Source organism: Anomalospiza imberbis, chromosome 16 (genome assembly GCF_031753505.1).
Source record: "Anomalospiza imberbis isolate Cuckoo-Finch-1a 21T00152 chromosome 16, ASM3175350v1, whole genome shotgun sequence".
NCBI classification, from domain to species: domain Eukaryota; kingdom Metazoa; phylum Chordata; class Aves; order Passeriformes; family Viduidae; genus Anomalospiza; species Anomalospiza imberbis.
In genome coordinates this window covers 11,415,147-11,428,646 of record NC_089696.1, presented here as the reverse complement: position 1 = coordinate 11,428,646, position 13,500 = coordinate 11,415,147, and the positions used below count along the sequence as shown (strand labels likewise).

The 13,500-nt window shown below is 37.0% G+C and overlaps 2 protein-coding genes across 2 annotated transcripts in view; one reads left to right on the top strand and one right to left on the bottom strand.

Annotated features, from left to right (window-relative positions):
* Positions 1 to 13,500, top strand: part of C16H7orf50 (chromosome 16 C7orf50 homolog) — a 124,512-nt gene that overhangs the window by 12,774 nt on the left and 98,238 nt on the right. The gene's annotated exons all lie outside the window — the stretch shown is intronic.
* Positions 5,674 to 9,940, bottom strand: GPER1 (G protein-coupled estrogen receptor 1). Its single transcript, XM_068207040.1, is given in 3 exon segments — positions 5,674 to 7,619; positions 8,954 to 9,099; positions 9,767 to 9,940. A coding segment is annotated over 1 exon segment (1,092 nt). The 5' UTR covers positions 7,194 to 7,619; positions 8,954 to 9,099; positions 9,767 to 9,940; the 3' UTR covers positions 5,674 to 6,101.

Below are 13,500 nucleotides of genomic sequence, written 5' to 3'. Positions count from 1 at the left end.
CTGCTGTACTGAACTTGAATACAGAGGTCATTAAAATTGGTCATGGGCTTTTTGTGAGCTTAGGAGCCTTCATGCACCTCACTGGCTAATTTTTTTTTCCAAATTATCTTTGTAATAGATAAGCTTTTCACTGTTTTATTACAGAAGTCCCGTCTTTCGTGACTTTCAAGCCTGTACTCCAAAGACATCTTTTAATAAACTTGTGAAGTTGGGTTTTTTTAAATTGTGAAATTTACCATCCTTTGCTTAAACTATGGTTGTCTTCTTCACATTTGTCTAGATTAAGTCATGATCTAGTTTGAGCTTAGAATAGGAGCAGCCAACTGTCCTGATCCAGTAGGTTTTGGAACAAAATCTCTGGCCAAGATCCAAGAAGTCTCACTCAGTAAGAGTCAAGAAGAGCCCAGATCAGCAGGGTCAGGGGCAGTTTTCCATGGGTCCTCATGGACCCCTTGTTTTGGGCTGAGGATACTCAATGGAGGTTTGGTCCTGTGCCAGCTCCAGCAGCACCTCTGCCAGCAAGGCTGGGCTTCTGATCCCACAACACTCTGACAGTGTCATCCATCAGCAGGCAGCTTTCATTAGCATAAGAAAATAACATGTCAGGTTTCTCACTCTCCCAGAGAATGAGCTTGTAATACCAGAAGTAATTATTCTGACTTTATATCTTTGGAAGACAATCAAGTTTATAAATGAAGTTCCCCCACACATCACTGTGTCTTCTTCCCACCCTGACACTCAAGGTGGTGTCAGGTGGATATTTGGAATACTATCAGTTGTTTAAGTGAGCTGTTTGCTTGGGTTTTTTCTCAGTTTGCTGTGTGCACTTCTCTGGAGCACAAGAGTTAAAAGGTTTCTGTAGTCAGGTACAGGCTATTTCTCTTTTGTAGTTCTGAATGGAGAGAGAATGAAAGGAAGAAAATCTTATTTGCCATTATATTACTGTTTCTATTGAAGGAATGCCTGGGAAAGGAAATATTTCTGCTGCTGAGGCAGAAAACAAATCTATCTCCAGCACTATTAGGCAATTCTGCCACTGAGCTCTTTCTGTAAAAATCGCCTTAACTCCAATTCCAAGGATAATTTAACAGTATCCGAGTAATTTTTCTGTTTCTCTACTATGTCTTTTTTTCTCCCCACAGTTTTTAAAAAACCCTTCCAGAAAACACACTGAATGCAATTTGAAAAGGTCTTAAACCTTTTCAGTGATTTTGCTTGCAAGTCAAGTGAACTGGGACTTTTAAGCAAATTTGCTGCTTTGGAAAGGCTTACCCTTCTGCATTAAATATTTATTTTGAGAAGGTAGGGTTTTACTTTTGGGTAACGAACAGCTCAGTAGTTTAATTTAGAACTTTGAAATGTCTGTATATACCTGTAGCAGACTGTTTGAACAATGTGAGAAAACAGGTTGGAAACTTGAAAATGGTTTTTATCACGAGGGTTGAACAGTTTCAAAAGCCATTCTAGACATGCTGGTGACTGTGTGAGACTCAGACAATCATCTTTATATTTTGTAGTGGCATTTAGTGGACTTATGTAAAACAAATGAAGTAGCATGTAAGAAAGGGAGTTGAAAGTAGAGCTGGTCCTGCACAGTCTGCAGTCCTGAGAGGGCACTGCTCCTGTCTTGGCACCTTGGATGGATCAATATGCAGCTGTTTATTCTTAGCTCCTGCCTGTGACCATGCTGCTGTGTGATGGAATGGAAGCCTAAAAGAAAGTCCAAACCCAAGGGTTAAATGTTTATTGTAATTAAAACTCACTGTGCATTAAATAGTTTGGACAATACTGTTGAAGAAAGGACACCTAAATTATAAATATGAATAGAGGGGGTTCAGGTTTTCATATCTGGTGTCTTTCTTTGAAACACAACAGGGCATGTGCCACAACCTCCCTGACAGCAGAGTTTAAGGGTATAGGGGAAAGGTGTTCTGTGTCCATGTCTTAAAAGTGTCTTGTTCCCCATCGCATGTTGTTTCAGTTTTACCATAAAAAAGAACAATTAAACAATTAATTTGGCCCTGTGCTCTTCTGTGATGAAAAATTTAAAGTGTTTGTCTGATGGTCTGAATGGGTACGGTAAGACTTAGGGTGAAAGGGAAGGATAGAGACTGTCCCTTAAATTCAAATCAAGCCCTTATCTTCATTGTTTTCAATCAAAATCAAATTAATTCATTGGTTCACCTTCATAAGTAGCTATTAAAATTCAAACCTACTTCTTCATACACTCACTTGTTTTTAGTTATGCAGAAACAAGTTCCAATGGAATTAATGATAATCAGGGTTGAACTTGACATGCTTTTACTTACAGTAAACCATCAGTTTAACACATTTTTTATGTGACAATCCTAACCATTTAAAATTGTCCAGACAACCTTTTCCATTTTGCAGTCTTAATAAACAGCTGAGAGAATACAGCAAAATCCTTACACGGGAAAAAATTCAGTTATACTCTAACACAACTTGATGGCTGGAAAAAAGATTAGAGCCTGCACTGTACAGGCAGTGAATTTTGTTTGAAACACAGATACTTAGTCTGAAATTTTACAGGCATTTTCTTGTAAAACTTTGTGCTCAATTTTTTTCAAGTTTTTGAAGGGAGAGGTGACTTTTCTTGCATCTTGCCCATATTATGTCAGAGCCTTGCACAGAATCTGGGATCGCCTGACTCATTGATTCAAATTCTCTGTCACATGCCCTCCCATCCTGTAATGCTCTTCATAAATGAATCAAGCTTTATCTTCAGACTGACAGACTTTGCATTTTTGAGAGGTGGATGTTGTGTCGGTATTTAGTGTATCTCCCAAAACTGTCAAAAGAATGCAAAGTTACAGCATCTCTTTAACATGTTAAAGAGGTCTCACATAATTCTTTTTCTCATACCTTTTTACACAGCTAAGGGAAGCTTTCAGTTGCATCAGGTCCAGATTGGTGCTAACAGCAGATTGTGCTGTTTGCATTTATTTTGTTTCTAGATATTCAGTTATACCCTGTGCGTTCAAGGCAATCTTGTGCTAAAGTATTATTTTCAAAAGCAGTTAATGGTTTCAGGGATTTTTTTGATTATTCCCTCTCTCCTCTTTTCTGTGAGCTTTTCCTAATATTGGACTTTTCATGTCTGGAAACTTTATATAGACTATTACAGCAAAGATTGTAAGCAACTGTGATAAACAGGTTTTTAAATCTCATAGTTGTCATCAGTCCAGTGTTTTAGAAAGGCATATGGAATCTTTTCCTTCAACTCAGCAATGAAACAGTTTGTGAGCGACGAGAGATAAAAAGTAAAGGAGTTGTATAAAAATTCTTGCTCCCATTCCCTTTTTCCTCTACACTCTAGAAAAGGTTTTATTTACTGGGTGATTATGTTCTTTGAAATAAAAAAACAAAAAGACACGTTGAGCTGAGATCCTTTGGTCCATGGATAAGCCACAGTAGTGAGTTATTGCGAGATGATGGCTTGCAGAAAGCATGTTGTGTACATAAACACTTGGAAGTTGTATGACATTTCTGTAAATATTACTTTGTACTGAGTTACTGTTTAAAAAAAAAAAAGAAAAAGCTTTGGGAATAAATGTGCAGTTTTTTCAGCTGGGAGACTGCTTTGCATTTAAAGTAAGAAGTATGTTTAAATTTAGTAATTTCAGGAACAGTTCATAAGCCTGTCCCAAAATATCAGCAGTAGGGAACTCATCAGGTATTTTAGGTTTGTAATTTGGTTTTAAACATGCAATAGATTGTTTCAGGTTGAGTAAATATTGGTTTCTTAATGCTATAGTAATCTGGTCTTTTCTAGATTTCACTGTATAGTACTCAGTGTGATCACTTAGAAGCAAATTACTTTGGAGGATGCATGAGCAGGCATTTGCTATTGCTGTTTGTTTATTATTATAAGCTTCTGCACAAAGACTTTCTTGATTTGTGTTCTGCAGGGGTAGCAGAAAGGCTGCTACCATAGACTTGACCAAAAATGTGATCCCTGTATTGGAAGGATGGAGGAGGGGAAAGGATCTTATTCCTAAAAAAACAGAATAAGCAACAACGATGATTGGGAAAGTGTATTCCTGTAACCCCAAATAAGTTCTTTATTCATGGCAAGTGTCAGGATTGCACAAATCTAATAAAACTGTAAGCTCAAGACATGTCTGTCTTCTCAGAATTGCATTGCCAAAACAATTATCCCTTCCTTCAGCTGGTTGTTGTCTGAAATAGCCATCTTTAATGGTGTGATTAATGTCTATTGGCAGTCCATAGGATCTGAGTAATTGTGGCTAAAAATCCTGAGGAAAAAGGGCTGTGTGTGATGCAGCACATTGGTGGGAGATAACTTGCTGAGTGTTTTTTAGCAACTCATGCTATGCTCGTGTGTTTCTTGAGAGGAGATCTCTTTGGTGTTCTGCAGGGAGGATGGGACTAAACACATTTTTCCTTAGACTGTGATTAGAAATCACTTGTAAATAATCTGCAGTTGTCTCAGACTCCACAGTGCTGTTCCTGTTGGAGCTGCAGGAATATCCTGCTATCTATTTCAAATTCAGCCATCATCGTCTTGTGGCCTTTCTGTTTATAGGTCAAGTCTTTCGTGGCCAAAACTTCCACTAAGAAACTCAAGATATTTCATGAGAAATATGAGTGGAATCATAATTTTCACTGTTTTCTTTATTGCTTTAGGAGCTTTAGTCATTGTTTTAAAGGTCTACATTTAAAAATCCTTTAAAATCTGTTATTGTGCTAATTAATTAATATATGACATTTGAAAATAGAACAGAACATCTTATTCTGCTGAGTTCTGGTGCTTCAGTCAATAAGCACAGAAATGAAATGAGTTTGTTCACTTGAGAGAGGCAGCAAGTGATGTTGTAATCATCTTGTACGCTAATTCCTAGGAACTTTGTAGCTTCCTCTGAACAAGCCCAGGAATAACCTGTGCTAAGCATCAATCAGATTTACAACCCAATTATTTGCTAGAAGAAAAGAAACACTGTTGTTTTCCAGTAAGTGGTTCTATCATTTGTTTGCTTAGTATAATTAATCTTCAAATGTTCAAAGCATCTAAAATGCATCCTAAAGTCTTGAAAGGCTGGGGGTTTCTGGAGATGGGAGGGGTGTGCATGAAGTTCAGATCTGATAATCATTAATCATACTCTCCATTACATATGGACTTCCTTCCTAAAAGTGGAGGTTTCTGTCACTCTCACAAGCAGTATCTACACAATATCTACAATATCTTTTGCAGAAAGTGACAGTTCCTTAAAAATCACAGCATTTTGTTCTGGAATGTGAAGAGATTTTGTGCAATGTGCACTCAAATCTGAAGGCAGGTGTGAATGCACACGATGTTGGTGCACTGGCATTTTTGACAAAAAGGCCAATTATGTTTCTTCTGAGAGAGATCATCAGGGTCAATTCTTGAAAGACAGAATGAAGCACTACATTTTGCTTCTGTGAAGTTCTTTGAGATGAGCACTATAGTTACAGATGATTTTGGTTTTGATCAAGTACTGATGTAAACAGTAGATTACATTTAGGAGACAAAAACTCATCACCATGCTTGATTATATTAAGATTAAAAACTTAATCATGGAAGACATGCCAGAATACAGTGACGATAGTACCATGTAGTTCTTGTAAGCAAAGTCGTTCATCTTAACATGTTTGGGTGAAAAAAAATCAATGTTCTCTGCATCTCCACATCAATATGTTGTAATGATTTTTCCTCACTGTTACAGTAGCTTCATTATTTCAGTGGAAGTACCTTATATACACCAGCAAAGTATCATCTCTGATAATCAGATTACATCTAGAGTCTTCCTAAGTTGATAAAATTTTCTCGTATATTGTCATTCATATATGTATAATACAAAATAAAGCTTCTTCAGTGCTCAGCTTTTAATAATCTTGTTCATAATTAAATAGAAATCTGACTAAAACATATTCTTCTACATTAAAGTCTTGTCATAAAACCATTTTGAATATAAACCTTCAATACTCAATAGAGTGATACAATATATATATACACACACACACACACACACAAATGCACTTTTTTTCTGTTAGTAGCAAGCATTTTGTTCACTATTTGCACAACTTCACAGTCATATGTTTTATACAATGACACTAAATCAGACTTCTGATTGCTCATTACTGTCAGGAATGACAGACGTTAAGGCAGCCTGACAGAAGCGATGCAATGTTGACATTTTTGTTTTCTGTTCAATGTACAGCCGCAGTTTGTCTCTGAAGGTTTCCCCCAGAAAGCTGTAAATTAAGGGGTTCAAGCAGCTATTAGAAAAAGCTGCTAGGTTCACAATATGTCCTGTTAAAGGATAATCATGCCTGAAGGATGGGCTGTTTGAAGAGACGGGCTCGCTTTTCCTCTGGAGAAGTTGGACGCTAATGAAGACGTTTTCAGGGAGCCAGCAGATAAAGAAAACCAGGACAACAACAAAAATCATGCGCAGAGCCTTCTGTCGCCGCAGACGGAGACTCCTGTGCTTGTGTGCTTTTATAAGGACTCGAACAATTAATGAGTAACAAAGACCGATGATCACGAAGGGGATAATAAACCCCAGGGTTATCTCTAGCCACTGGATTTCTTTTACATCTGCAAAACAAAAATAGACCTCTCCGGTGTGTTGTAAGTGCACGGCTGTGAATGGGACTAGAGCTGCCGAAATGGATGCCATCCATATGAGCCCACAGCTCAGTCTAGCGTGCTGCATAGTGCGAAATAGGTTGGACCTCATTACTTTGGCCAGGGCTAGGTATCTGTCAAAACTCATCCATGTCAGAAAGAAAATGCTGCTATACATGTTGATCTGAAGGAACAAAGACATAAAGGTACAAATGATGGTGATATCGTAATATTTCTCGTCAAGATTAAACACCTCAATGAGAGAATCAGCCACTAGAATGAGATCAGCCACTGCCAGGTTTATGAAGTAAAGGTCTGGGATTGTCATTTTTTCACGAAAGCTAATGTTGACAACCAGTATCAGAATGTTTCCCACAAAACCAATAGGAAAAAGGAATATTGTGTAAAGACATGATAAGAAAAGGCCAATAACATATTGTTGGTGTTCTGATTTATCAGCTAATCTAGAGGATATGCTTTCGTTACAAAAATGGGATCCATTCAGGTTAAAAGTTGTGCTGTTACATATAACAGGTGATACTGAGGCAGAATAAGTTTCCATGGTTAAAATATCTGCAGAAAAAATATTAGTACTCAGAGTTTGGTGGCAATACAAAAAAAATCAGATTTTGGTTGGTTTCAACTGAATTCCTAGTAAGCATTTTTGATTGGAATTGAAAAAGATACAGACTTTTGCATAGGAAATTAAAATGCTTTAAAAGTCAGATTAGACTTAAAACTGACTGAAATATAATACTACAAATAGTGACTGTCTTAATTTGTTTTACAGGATACTATATACATTTTAAATGAGAGAATTTGCAGTTCCTGTGTGCCTTAAGATCATGTAGGAATCTCTTTACCATGGTGGTACTTGGGTCTCTTTAATATAAGCTTTTCAGCAGCAGAGTTCCTTCATGCAAGTTGGAAGGCAGTGGAATTTTAGCTCCATTTGTTTTCTTTTAATAATCAATGAACATCCTTGGACCTGCAATTTGCAAATGGAAAACGATTAATCTCATATTCCAGCACTGCTCCATGTGCCATTAGCTTCTGCTAACTTAAATCCCAGCCGAGGTTGTAGGAAACATCATGTTCTAATATAAATGCAAAGGTTCACTTAAAAGAATTTAAATTTGTTCTAGATCAAAATACATTATGAGGGCAGGTTTGTTAAAATTGTATGTGCCCGTCAGGAGTTCAGTATTAAAAAAATAAAGAAATACAGAGAAATCAAACGAGTGACTTTAACCTAATAAAGAAAAACTCTATTTTTTAATATATATAGATATATATTTATTTTGTCAGCTTGTAAGGCTAATAAATAGCAGAGTCTGTGGCTGAGAATGCAACACAGATGAAAAGCAGTTGGTTCCTGTTGCTTTCAGTGGGAGGGAAAGGCAAATTTTAGAAATTAAGGTAATACAAACAGCATATTGATTTACACCAACATTATTATAATCAATTTGTTTTCTGTTGTGATTTATTATGTTTCACTGACTTCCGGGTAGTAATGGAAAATAACCAGTTATCGGATTTGTTTACTTCTAAATGTTGAATGTTATGCACTTGAAGCATTGCTAGAAGTTTATTTAAAAAAAGAAAGAGCTAAACAAAAGACACCCCAAACAAATCAGACAGCAAGAAAATTGTAAACCAGGCTATTTTTGTGCTAAGTTTTAAGTATTTTTAACTGCTTTAATCTGCATCTTACTATCAAACCATTAATTTTTATTTACATGAAAATATATTTTTAAAATTGTTTGCTAATATAATTCATGCATATTTCCACGTTTTAATGACTCAAATCTTGCCACTATGCAGTCTGGGGGAGGAAAGAGCAGATGACTAGTGGAGTAGGAGTGTTAGAGTAGTTTTAGTCAGAAATACAGCTCTGAGTTTGCTTAAATATATTCAAGTCAGCAGAAATAGCTACAGATACTTAAATTAAGATATGGGTTCCAGAGCTTTGATTTCTCAATGAAACAGGCATAAGTTCCCAGTACCTGTTGCTGTGTTTTGAATCATTTAAATCTTCATGCTAAAATATCCATATGAAATTACACTTATTAAAAGGTTCGGTGTTTGTTTCAAGCAGCTGTGAAGTCAGACATAAACTGTTGTCTTTATGTAATAGCCTTTTATTTGTGAACAAGGCAGTAAAACAGATTTAAATACACTAAAAGATAAGTTAACAGCCTGAGCAATTGATTTTAAAAGGTCCATCTGTGGTCAGATTTTAATTAGATCCGAAAGGCTGCCCAAAGCCAAGCAATTAAAAGCATTACAGGTAACTGTGTACTGTGAAACTCTTTATTTTACCTGAATTCCATTTCTCCCGAGCTGGTTTTCCTGCAGACAGCAGCAGGCTGCTCCTTGCTGGGCGCACACGTAATGGATGTGCCAACTTCCACTGTCCTCTCGGTAAAAACTTGCTTTTAGGTGTGCAGAGCTGCAGGGGCTGCCACCTGTTGATGATTCAGCAGTAAAAACAAAAATCATATAAAAGTCTTACTCTGCTTTAAAGCTTATTAAATAAAGGGGAGTTTACAAGAGCAAAATGCAGATCTTGCTGCATGTCCTTGGCAATAAAACAAGCTTTATAGATTCCCAGGGTTGTTCTAATTTGTGTGCAGTTGAAGTGCTGCTGAACAGCCTTTTAAGGCTAGAATTAACCCTGTTTCTGCTGGTTTCTTTTTCACTAGAACTACTCAAACATCTTTCTCTCGTATTTGTCCGCTTTATTTGCCTAATGTTCATTGCACCCTCGTTTCTGCCTCTGGTGTTTTTATTATGTTTTATTATCCGTTCAAATCTAGAGCTCAGCTGAACAATAATTAAGAGATTTATTTGCAAATTGCAATGAAGCATATTTTACATAGCTATAAAGCAATTATTACTGTTATTTGTGTTATTTTTTAAAAGCCTCTGGGCAGTGTAAAGGGAAATATTTGATTGAAGACATCAAGCATCTTAGAATGGTCATTTGCTAAACAGAAAAGAGAAATTTCAGTTTTCCTACCTTCAAGTCGATCCCATTTTGCCTGGTTATATTTAAATTTTCAGGTATATTTTGTCATTCTCTTACTCCTTGGAATTGCCCAGCTCAAAATCTCATGGAGGAAATAAGCTTACCCTACAGGGAATGAGGAGCCTCAGTTTTGCATTAACCACCAGTGTTGCAGGTGGAGTTTTGCATTTCATCCGCAGGGGGTAAAAAAACCTACTTGACGTTTCCAGTAACACCACCTACTGGCGGCCAGAATTCTTAGAAAGGGAACAAAGTCAAAGCTTCCTCATAAAAGAGCAATATTTTATTTGTGGCAGTTGCTTTCTGTGACTGTGTTGATCTGACACCTGAGCGTTAAGTGCCCTGAGTGGCTTGGCTGTACACGCATGCAGCATTCTGAACGGGATCTCAGCATTTAGGACTTGAGGAAGACAGTGTGACAGTTTCAGAAGTGTGGAGTAAGCAATTAACGTGATTATAATGGATGTATGACACCAATTACATTGGTCACATATCTTTAGATTACCTCTGTAAGAAAGTGAAGCAGAGATTCTTTACGTGAGTGGCTTTGGGAGCAGAAGCCCTTTGCCTTCATTAAGGCAAATACATTATTTGCTGGTTTTTTTGCAACACTGTGTTTTTCTGCACACTGTGCATAGGAATAGAGGATTTTGGCAGCGTTGTTAAAAAAGTTTTTAAAGATGTTCTTGCATGACGACTCTTTGTAAATAGTTTTGGAATCAGTTATTATTTAGATCAAAAGAATGCTTGCACAGATTGATGCTGGTAAAATGTTTTTGAACAGAAGATTTCCACTGTGTGTGGAACGGAGTGTTTTAATACAGGGTGATGAGGACAGAGCCTAAAGTGTTCTGCTTTGAGACATGTACAAATATGATTGCATTGTAGGACTGGAATATTGTAAATGTTAGAAAAATCTTGTGATACCAGCTTTGAAGGTCTTGATTTTTTGCTGTCATAAAAGAACAGGATTAAAAAGAGTCTTTATTGTTGTTTGTTGGTCATGTGGTTTTGCTGTACTTAAATCTGTCCTTCAGAGCTTCCACTGATCTTGCAAGGGCCTGAAGGATTTTTTACATTTCTTCATGTGTAACTTCTGGGTGTCAGTTGTTTGTTATTATGGGGGCCTGGATTTGATAATCAGCTGGTCTGTCTGTCCTTGCTTGTCTAGCTGTGAATGTCAGCTGATTTACTATTAAAATGTATAATTCTGAATGATAATTTTGTTGTTTAAATTCATGGTAAGAAATATGTCACTTTGCCATACTTCCAGAGTTGTAAGGAAATTCTCTTTCAAACAACCCATGAGGTAGCTGTTTTCTGTGCTAGAAGAACTGTGAAGCATAAGAGGTCAAATTTAGTATTATAGTGATTTTGTATATTATTGTATTGTAATTAATGAGTTGTGCATTTCTCGAAATATTTTATGAGAATGTCGTGCGAGTCATCTGAATCCTGTTTCCTAAAACAGATCACAGCATTTTCAGGCCCTTGTTTATGCAGTTAAATTATTATTACTGATTAATTGATCTTAATCTCACTGTTTGTCATTTCCATATTCCATAGAATAATTCAAAGTTATTTTAGCAGCTGCTGAACATTGTACTTTTGCTCTTTCCTTGTCAGTATTCCACAGGACTTTACAGTGACTGCCCTAATGATGCATGGTCACAGTTGTGACAGTGTTGAGTCTTAAAGCTCCACCTGTTTTACCTTACTGTGATTGTTGCTGACAAAATCTGTGAGAGCAACTGGTGCAGTAGCATTTATATAATGTCAGACCTCAGTAATGCAGCATTTGGAATTTTCCTGGTTTATTTTTATGTAGCAGTCAATGTGTAAAGCTCTGTAAATATCTCAGTAAACATGTCTAACACCAGAAGAGCCTTTCAGAAGCACTGCTGCAGTTGTGATGTACTTCAGTGCACCAAGAGGCTGAATCTGGGGTATAATAGAGGATATTCTTTGTAATTTAACAGACTTCAGCATATGTGCCTGTTATTGTGCTGCTAAAAGGTGGCAGCTGAGGAGAAAGAAAGTGGGAGGTGTGAGTATGGGAGAGGGCAGCACTGAGGGGTCTGATGCATCACAGCTCTTGTGGCAGCACTCTGTGGCAGCCTCTCCAGCTGGATAAGCCCTCGAAGATGCAAGACACTCTTGGATTCTGTCACAAGTGTGGAAGTGTTTTGGGTATGAGGCTGTTGAGTCCTGAAGAAATTAGATCAGGGCAAGAGTCTAGAAAGCTGAAAAAGTAAGGCATGGAAGGGGAAGGAAGCATAAATTAAAATTGTATTGGAATGCTTGCACTGTAATACAACCATTTGCAAAAGAAATAAGATTTGTGTAAGATTCTCTACTGGAACTATCTCTAGAGAAAATTCAGGTGCTGTGGTACTGTTCATGAGGATTTCGAGGTAGACTGATGTCCAAATCCTCTCTTACCTTTTCCAACCACTGAATGAAATCAGCATCCATTACCCTGCTCTAGAGCACCCTTATACTTTATCTTGTCAAGCCTCAGTAGCAAATAGTCTTTCTTGCAAATAATCAAACTTAGTTTGAGCTGGAATTAATTGTTTCTGTTCCTTCAGAAAATGTTGGATGCAGTGTATTTTGTGTATTTAGGCTTTCCAGTTGCCAATAATTCTGAGAATGCATTTTTCTTAATAAAAATAATTTTTAAAATTTCAGCCTTTTCCTTTTGCAGGGACAGCACCCATTCAAACCCATTCAAACTATTCTGGTAACATATTTTTATTTTTCTTAAAGCATGTATTGCAAACCTCTTAAGGGATAATCTAAAAATTCCACTAAATGGGGCCACAAAATGTTGTCTAGTGAAAGATCACAGAATCCTAGAATGGTTTGGGTTGGAAGGGATCTTAAAGACCATCTAGATTCAAGTTCTCTGCCATGCCACCTTCCACTAAACCAGAGTGCTCAAAGCTCCATCATAGGACTTCAGGTTCTGTTCAAATGCTATTTTAAAAGATTTTTGTAAAACATCAATGATTTTTATTTTAGTGGCTGAGTCTGGCAGTCCTTTGCTGGATGCTTTGTACCATGGAAGTGAAATGCATTCTTTCATTCTGTCCACTAGTGAATTTATTTGTCGTGCAATATATATAGGGGACACATTATATAGAGTACTTACTTTGGCTGGATTGCTTGAGTTTTCACCCTGCCCCAAATCTTCTGCAGCTACCTCAAAATCAAAATAAATAATACTAGTGCCCTTTCAGTGTCTGTAAGTTTAATATTAGAATCTAAGTAAAGACAGTCTTAGAAATATGTGCAGGGATGTAGCAGCTCGTGTGCACATCCAGTCTCCAGCTCAAATGTTGTTTGCAATGGGATCAGATCAAGTTTGAGCCAGCTGGTTCAGTAATGATGAGTTCTGACTTCTTTTCAAAAACATGTTACCAACTCAGAAATTCAAGCCTTAATTTCAGCAGCCTGATCATTTCTCTTCTACTGAACAAAGTAGTTTTTTCAAATGAAGACCAAAGTCGTGGAAAGATACAAATATTACCAAGACAGAAGTAAAATATTCTCCTTTGAACTTTCCAGTATATCCCTTCAGTTAATTTTGACAGCCTGCCTATAAAAATATATGCTGTATTTCTTCTGGAACATACTGTTCACAACTGGGTGAAGCCTGGGAGAAGTGAGGGTTCAACTGAGCTGCTGCTTGCATAAGAGGAAAAAATCGCAGAGCATGGCGATTTTATTTTGTTCTTAAAAATATTCTTTGGATTATTAATTATTTAAAACATATTAGTTTTAATCTTAGCTAAAGCTGCTCTTTTCTCCCTCATATCGGACTATATTAGAAGGA